This window comes from Aythya marila (assembly GCF_965140915.1).
Source record: "Aythya marila genome assembly, contig: HAP1_HAP1_SCAFFOLD_693, whole genome shotgun sequence".
Classification (NCBI taxonomy): Eukaryota; Metazoa; Chordata; class Aves; order Anseriformes; family Anatidae; genus Aythya; species Aythya marila.
In genome coordinates this window covers 28,876-37,650 of record NW_028137160.1, presented here as the reverse complement: position 1 = coordinate 37,650, position 8,775 = coordinate 28,876, and the positions used below count along the sequence as shown (strand labels likewise).

The 8,775-nt window shown below is 64.6% G+C and overlaps 1 protein-coding gene across 1 annotated transcript in view; it reads left to right on the top strand.

The window, feature by feature from the left end:
• Positions 1-546: 546 nt before the first annotated feature.
• Positions 547-8,775, top strand: part of FLNC (filamin C) — a gene marked incomplete at both ends in the record, with an annotated part of 34,582 nt that continues 26,353 nt past the window's right edge. Inside the window, 8 exon segments of the mRNA XM_082785531.1 lie at positions 547-593; positions 1,745-1,993; positions 2,761-2,858; positions 3,485-3,635; positions 4,725-4,843; positions 4,940-5,017; positions 6,036-6,198; positions 7,703-7,903. Coding sequence (XP_082641657.1) covers positions 547-593; positions 1,745-1,993; positions 2,761-2,858; positions 3,485-3,635; positions 4,725-4,843; positions 4,940-5,017; positions 6,036-6,198; positions 7,703-7,903 — 1,106 coding nt within the window.

Below are 8,775 nucleotides of genomic sequence, written 5' to 3'. Positions count from 1 at the left end.
ACCCCATGCGCTTTGGGGTATCTGGGGGGGGTCCCCAGCCGGGGGTCCTGGGGGGGCCCCAACTCGGTGCTGGGGGTCCCCTGTGCGTGCGCCCTGGGGTCTTGGGGGGGCCCCGACCCCCACCCGTGCCCTGTGAGCTGAGGGGGGGGGTCCCCAAAGCGGTGCTGGGGTGGGTGGGACACCCCCATGTGTGCACCTTGGGGTGCCGGGGGGCGGTCCCCAGCGTGGTGTGGTCCTGGGGGGTCCCCAATTTGGGGTGGCAGCAGTGGGGGTCCTGGGGGGGTCCCAAACTTGGTGCGATGGTGCTGGGGGTCCCAGGGGGTCCCCAACTTGGTGTGGTGTCACCAGGGGTCCCGGGGGTCCTCACTTGGCATCTGAGCCCGTGCGCCCCCCCCCAAACAGCAAGGACGGGAACCTGAAGCTGATCCTGGGGCTGGTGTGGGTGCTGATCCTGAACTACTGCACCCCTATATCCCCCCTAAACCCCCTATATCCCCCCTATACATCCCATATAGACCCCAAATACCCCCCATAAACCCCCTGCAGACAACAAGGCCATCGTGGATGGGAACCTGCAGCTGATCCTGGGGCTGGTGTGGACGCTGATCCTGCACTACTGCACCCATATAACCCCTTAAACCACCCATAAACCCCCTATAGACCCCTTAAATCCCCTATACATCCCCTATAGACCCCCTATATGTCCCCTACAGACAGCAAGGCCATCGTGGACGGCAACCTGAAGCTGATCCTGGGGCTGGTGTGGGCGCTGATCCTGCACTACTGCCCCCTTATACCCCCTTATATGCCCCCTAGACCCCATATAGACCCCCTATAGACCCCTTAAATCCCCTATACATCCCCTATAGACCCCCTGTATGTCCCGTATACCCCCTACAGACAGCAAGGCCATCGTGGATGGGAACCTGAAGCTGATCCTGGGGCTGGTGCGGATGCTGATCCTGCACTACTGCACCCCTATACCCCTTTATAACCCCCTATACACCCCCTATACATCCCCTATATCCCCTATACATCCCATATACGTGCCCTATACCCCCTATAGACAGCAAGGCGATTGTGGATGGGAATCTGAAGCTGATCCTGGGGCTGGTGCGGACACTGATCCTGCACTACTGCACCCCTATACCCCCCTTACACCCCCATATAGACCCCCTAGACCCCCTATAGACCCCATATAGACCCCCTATACGTGCCCTATACCCCCTATAGACAACAAGGCGATTGTGGACGGCAACCTGAAGCTGATCCTGGGGCTGGTGCGGATGCTGATCCTGCACTACTGCACCCCTATACCCCCTGATAACCCCATATAGACCCCCTAAATCACCTATAGACCCCATATACATCCCCTACACATCCCATATACGTGCCCTATACCCCCTATAGACAGCAAGGCGATTGTGGATGGGAATCTGAAGCTGATCCTGGGGCTGGTGTGGAAGCTGATCCTGCAGTACTGCACCCCTATAACCCCTTATATCCCCCCTAGACCCCCTATAGACCCCATATAGACCCCCTATACGTCCCCTATACCCCCTATAGACAGCAAGGCGATTGTGGACGGCAACCTGAAGCTGATCCTGGGGCTGGTGCGGATGCTGATCCTGCACCACTGCACCCCTCTAACCCCTTAAACCCACCATAAACCCCCTATAGACCCCCTATACACCCCCTAAATCCCCTATACATCCCCTATAGACCCCCTATATGCCCCCTGCAGACAGCAAGGCCATCGTGGACGGCAACCTGAAGCTGATCCTGGGGCTGGTGTGGACGCTGATCCTGCACTACTCCATCTCCATGCCCATGTGGGAGGACGAGGACGAGGAGGACGCGCGGCGGCAGACCCCCAAGCAGCGGCTGCTGGGCTGGATCCAGAACAAGGTGCCCCAGCTGCCCATCACCAACTTCAGCCGCGACTGGCAGGACGGGAAGGCACTGGGAGCACTGGTGGACAACTGCGCGCCCGGTGAGGGGGCGGGGAAGGGGGGTTTGGGGGGGTTAGGGGGGGTTATGGGGGGGTTTTGGGGGGGTATGGGGGGAGATGGGGGGAGATGGGGGGATTTGGGGGGTTATGGGGGGGTTATTGGGGGATTATGGGGGGAGATGGGGGGAGATGGGGGGGTTATTGGGGGTTATGGGGGGATATGGAGGGTTATGGGGGGGTTATGGGGGGATATGGGGGGTTATGGGGGGGATATGGGGGGAGATGGGGGGGTTATTGGGGGTTATGGGGGGGCTATGGGGGTTTATGGGGGGATATGGGGGGGTTATGGGGGGAGATGGGGGAGTTATTGGGGGGTTATGGGGGGTTGTGGGGGGGTTATGGGGGGTTATTGGGGGGAGATGGGGAGGTTATGGGGGGGTTATTGGGGGTTATGGGGGGGTTATGGGGGGATATGGGGGGGTTATGGGGGGGGTTATGGGGGGATATGGGGGGATATGGGGGGTTATGGGGGGGATATGGGGGGGATATGGGGAGAATGGGGGTGGGATATGGAAGGGTTATGGGGGACTGTGTGGTGTGGGGGGATGTGGGGGGGTATTGGGGTATGGGGGCTGGGGGGGGCTATGGGGTGTGGGGGGGGAACTGGAGGCTCTTGGGGGGCTGTGGGGGGCTGTGGGGGGCACTTTGGTGCGTTGTGCTTGTGGATGGCCATGGGGGGGACACGGGGGGGGGGAATTTTGGGAGGGGGGGGGTGTGCATTGGGGTGCTGACCCCTGCCCCCCCCCCAGGGCTGTGCCCCGACTGGGAGAGCTGGGACCCCAACCAGCCCGTGCAGAACGCGCGCGAGGCCATGCAGCAGGCGGACGACTGGCTCGGAGTGCCCCAGGCAAGGGGGGGGGGGGCACGGGGGGGGCACGGGGGGGGCTGGGCATGGGGTCCCCTTGGGACTAAGGGGAGGGGTCCCTGGATATTGGGGGGGGGAGTCCTGGGGTGATGGGGGGGATGGGGGACCCTTGGGGATGGGGGTCCCTTGGGGATGGGGGGGGACCCCTGGGGATGGGGGGGGTGCCTTGGGTATGGGGGGGTCTCCAGATGTGTGTGGGGGTCCCCTGGGTGCAGGGGGGCCAGGATGCAGTGGGGACCCCTGGTATGGGGGGTCCCCAGAAGTTGGGGGGGGGTCCTTTGGGTAGGGGGGTCCCCAAGGTGCAGGGGGACCCCTTGGGTAGGGGGGGCGCTGGGTGTGGAGGGTCCTCAGGGTGCAGGGAGGTCCCTGAGAATGTGGGGGGGGGTCTTTTGGGAATGGGGGGGTCCTTTGGGCGTGGGGGGGGTCCTTTGGGTATGGGGGTGTCCTTTGGGTAAGGGGGAGACCCCGAATATGGGGGGGTCCCCTGGTGATGGGCGTCCCCGAGGTGCACGGGGGTCCCCGGATGCGGGGTGTCCCCGGGTCTGGGGGGGGGTCCCGCGGTGCGGGGGGGTCACAGCACTAACTTTGGGGGGGGGGGTCGCCCGCAGGTGATCGCCCCCGAGGAGATCGTGGACCCCAACGTGGACGAGCACTCGGTGATGACCTACCTGTCCCAGTTCCCCAAGGCCAAGCTCAAACCCGGCGCCCCCCTGCGCTCCCGGCAGCTCCAACCCGCGCGCGCCCGCGCCTACGGGCCCGGTACGGGGGGGTCACGGGGTCACGGGGAGGTCACGGGGTCATGGGGGGACACGGGGGGACACGGGGGGACACCAGGGGGATGCTGTCACCAGGTATGGTGGGGTCATCGGGTGCGAGGGTCCCCTCCAAGCTTGGGGTCCTCTCTGTGCGCAAGGCACTGGGGACGTGGCCCCGTGGTGGCATGGCCGTGGTGGCACTGGGGACAAGTTTTATGGTGGCGTGGCCATGGTGACAATGGGGACATTGTCCTTGTGGTGGCACGGCCGTACCATGGCCATGGTGATGTTGGGGACGTGTCCTCGTGGTGGCGTGGCTGTGGTGACACTGGGGACGTGTCCTCATGGTGGCATCCCCATGGGGACACTGCGGACACGTCCTTATGGTGCCATGGCCATGGTGACACTGGGAACGTGTCCTCATGGTGGCATCCCCATGGGGATGTGTCCTTATGGTGGCACCCCCGTGGGGACACCGGGGACACGTTCTCATGGTGAGGTGGCCGTGATGGCACTGGGTGGCAGTGGGGACGTGTCCTAATGGTGGCACCCCCACGGGGACACTGGGGACACATCCTTATGGTGCCATGGCCATGGGGACACGGGGGACATGTCCTCATGGTGAGGTGGCCGTGGTGACACTGGGAACGTGTCCTCATGGTGGCACCCCCACGGGAACACTGGGGACACGTCCTTATGGTGCCATGACCACGGGGACACCGGGGACGTGTCCTTATGGTGGCACCCCCATGGGGACACTGGGGACACGTTCTCACGGTGACATGGCCATGGTGGCACTGGTGACACTGAGAACATGTCCTCATGGTGGCATGGCCATGGCATGGCCACGGGGACACTGGGGACATGTCCTCATGGTGAGGTGGCCGTGGTGACACTGGGGACATGTCCTCATAGTGGCACCCCCACGGGGACACCGTGTCCTGGCGGTGCCACAGCCGCGGTGGTGCCAGGGGCCACATCCCACGGTGGTGGTGGTGGGGCACGGGGGGGGGTCTTGGGGGTCCGGGGGTCCAGGGGGGGCGTCTCGGGGGTCCAAGGGGGGGGGGTGGCGCATGCTGACCCCCTCCCGCAGGCATCGAGCCCCAGGGGAACACGGTGCTGAAGCCGGCGCAGTTCACGGTGGAGACGCTGGACGCCGGCGTGGGCGAGGTGCTCGTCTACATCGAGGACCCCGAGGGCCACACCGAGGAGGTGCGAGGGGACCCCCGGGGACGCTGGGGACGAGGGTTGGGGCTCCGCGGGGTTGGTGACGCCGTGCCCCCCCCAACCTCGGGGCTGTCCCCGCAGGCCAAGGTGGTCCCCAACAACGACAAGAAGAGGACGTACTCGGTCACCTACGTCCCCAAGGTGGCGGGGCTGCACAAGGTGAGAAGAAAATTGGGGGGGCACCAGGGGGTGGCAGCGGGTCCTCGGGGTGGTCCCTGGGGGTCCTCGGGGTGTCCCCATGGTGTGGCACTGGGTCCTGGGGGTGTCCCCAAGATGTGGCACTGGGGTCCCCAGGGTGTCCCATGGAGGTCCCCAAGGCGCAGCATTGAGGTCCTTGGGGTATTCCATGCGGGTCCCCAAGGTGTGACTTTGGGGTCCTTGTTGTGTCCCATGGAGGTCCCCAAGGTGTGGAATTGGGGTCTTTGGGGTGTCCTGTGGAGGTCCTCGGGGTGTCCCCAAGATCTGATGCTGGGATCCTTGGGGTGTCCCATGGAGGTCCCCAAGGCACAGCACTGGGTCCTTGGGGTGTCCCTATGGCATGGCACTGGGTCCCCAGGGTATCCCATGGAGGTCCCCAAGGTGTGACATTGGGGTCCTCAGCGTGTCCCATGGGGGTCCTCGGGGTGTCCCCAAGGTGTGGCACTGGTTCCTTGGGGTGTCCTATTTTGGTCCCCAAGGTGGGACACTGGGTCCTCTGGGTGTCCCATGGAGGTACCCAACGTGTGGCCCCGGGTCCCCTGAGTGTCCCTAAGATGTGAACTGGGTCCTTGGGGTGTCCCCAGGTTGTCACACCGGGTCCCCAGGGTGTCCCATGGAGGTCCCCAAGGCGCAGCATTGAGGTCCTTGGGGTATTCCATGGAGGTCCCCCAAGATGTGACTTTGGGATCCTTGTCGTGTCCCATGGGGATCCCCAAGGTGTGGAATTGGGGTCTTTGGGGTGTCCCGTGGAGGTCCCCAAGGTGTGGCACAGGGTCCTTGGGGTGTCCCCAAGGTGTGGCATTGGGTCCTTGGGGTGTCCCTATGGCATGGCCCTGGGTCCCCAGGGTATCCCATGGAGGTCCCCCAAGATGCGACGTCGGGGTCCTTGGGGTATCTCATGGGGATCCCCAAGGCGTGGAATTGGGGTCCTCGTGGTGTCCCCATGGTGTGACCCTGGTGTCCCCGTGGTGTCCCGCAGGTGACGGTGCTGTTTGCGGGGCAGAACATCGACAAGAGCCCCTTCGGCGTCAACGTGGGCATGGCGCTGGGTGACGCCAGCAAGGTGACAGCGCGCGGCCCCGGCCTGGAGCCCGTGGGCAACGTGGCCAACAAGGCCACCTACTTCGACATCTACACCGCAGGTGGGCAGGGGGGGGACATGGGTGGGGGCGTGCTGGTGGCACCCAGCTGTGGCAGGGCCCCCGTGGCGCTGGGTGGCACCGGGGCCGTGTCCTCGTGGTGGTGTGGCTGTGGTGGCGCTGGGTGGGCTCGTGGCCATCTCCTCCTGGTGACACGTCGTGATGTGGTGGCACTGGGGACACGTCCTCCTTGGTGGCACGACCACGTGTCATGATGTGGTGGCACTGGGGACATTTCTTCCTGGTGTCACGACCACATGTCATGATTTGGTGGCACCAGGGTCATGTCCTGATGGCACGGCCGTGCCACGATGTGGTGGCACTGGGGTCATATCCTCCTTGGTGGCACAGCCATGTGGCATAATGCAGTGGCACCAGGACCACGTCCTCCTGGTGTCATGGCCACACCATGACACAGTGGCACCAGGACCACGTTCTCCAGGTGGCACAGCCACATATCATGATTTGGTGGCATTTGGGCCATTTCCTCCTGGTGGCACAGCCACATCATGATTTGGTGACACCTTGGCCACATTCTCCTTGGTGGCACAGCCGTGCGTCATGACACGGTGCCACCAGGACCACGTTCTCCTCGTGGCACGGCCACATATCATGATGTGGTGGCACCAGGACCACGTCCTCCTGGTGTCACGGCCACACCATGATGTGGTGGCACTGGGGCCACATCCTCCGTGGTGGCACAGCCATGCATCATGACATGGTGGCACCAGGACCACATTTTCCAGGTGGCACGGCCACGTATCATGATTTGGTGGCACCAGGGCCACGTCCTCCTTGGTGGCATGGCCACACCATGACACGGTGGCACCAGGACCACGTCCTCCTGATGGCACAGCCACATGGCATTGGGGCCACGTCCTCCTTGGTGGCACAGCCATGTGGCATGACACAGTGGCACCAGGACCACGTTCTCCTGATGGCATGGCCACATATCATGATTTGGTGCCACTGGGGCCACATCCTCCCTGGTGGCACAGCCACACATCATGATGTGGTGGCACTGGGCTCACGTCCTCCTTGGTGGCACAGCCATGTGGCATAATGTGGTGGCACCAGGACCATGTCCTCCTGGTGGCACAGCCACACACCATGATGTGGTGGCACTGGCACTGGGTCCACGTCCTCCTTGGTGGCACAGCCACATGTCATGACACAGTGGCACCAGGACCACGTTTTCCTGATGGCACGGCCACATATCATGATTTGGTGGCACCAGAGCCACATCATCTTGGTGGCACAGCCACATCATGATTTGGTGGCACTGGGGCCATGTCCTCCTTGGTGGCACAGCCATGCGTCATGACACGGTGGCACCAGGACCACGTCCTCCTGATGCCACATCCGCACATCACGACTTGGTGCCACTGGGTCCCCATCCCGGTGCCGCGGCCACCCCAGGCCGCGGTGCCACCAGCGCCCACCTCCTGGCGCGTGCGTGGCCGTGCCGCGTGCCGTGGGTGCTGAGGCCGTGTGGTGGCGGTGGCAGGGGCCGGCGCGGGCGACGTGGGCGTGGTGATCGTGGACCCCCAGGGCCGGCGTGACACGGTGGAGGTGATGCTGGAGGACAAAGGGGACAGCACCTTCCGCTGCACCTACCGCCCCGTGCAGCAGGGCCCCCACCTCGTGCACGTCACCTACGCGGGGGCGCAGATCCCCCGGAGCCCCTTCACCGTCAACGTGGCCGAAGGTGAGAGCGGGCCACCAACGTGTCCCCAAGGTGTCCCCGCCACCTCCACCGGTTCCCCCCCCGTGGCCCTCCACAGCCTCCCGGTGTCCCCACAGCCCCCCCGGTGGCCCCACGGCACCCCAGTGTCACCACGGCCCCCCCTATGTCTTTGGGGACCTTCTGGGATTGTCTTGTCCCCCGGTGTCCCCACACAGCCCTCTGAATGTCCCTTGTGCCCCCGTGGCACCTCCCTGTCCCCAGGGTGTCCCCCCAGCCCCCTTATGGCCATATGGACCCCGTGGCACCGTCCGGTCCCCAGGGTGTCCCCATGGACCCCCTCCGATGTCCCTGGTGTCCCCATAGCACCCCACTGTCCCCAGGGTGTCCCTATGGCCCCCTGGTGTCCCCACAGCAGCCCCCTGTCCCCAAAGGTGTCCCCATGGCCCCCCCAGTGCCTCTGGTGTCCCCAAGGCACCCCACTGTCCCCAGGGTGTCCCCATGCCCCCTTGATGTCCATGGCACCCCCATAGCAGCCCCCTGTCCCCAAGGTGTCCCCATGCCCCCCCCAATGTCCCTGGTGTCCCTACAGCACCCCCCTGTCCCCAAAGGTGTCCCCATGCCCCCCCCAGTGCCCCTGGTGTCCCCAAGGCACCCCGTGTCCCCAAGGTGTCCCCATGGCCCCCCAATGCCCCTGGTGTCCCTATAGACCCCCCCTGTATCCCCAAAGTGTCCCCATGGCCCCCTACTGCCCCCATAGCACCCCCCTGTCCCCAGAGTCATCCCCATGCCCCCCCCAATATCCCTGCTGTCCCCATGCCCCCCCCAACCCCCCTGGCACCCCCACGGCACCCCCTGCCCCCAGGCTATCCCCAAGGCACCCCATTGCCCCCAGG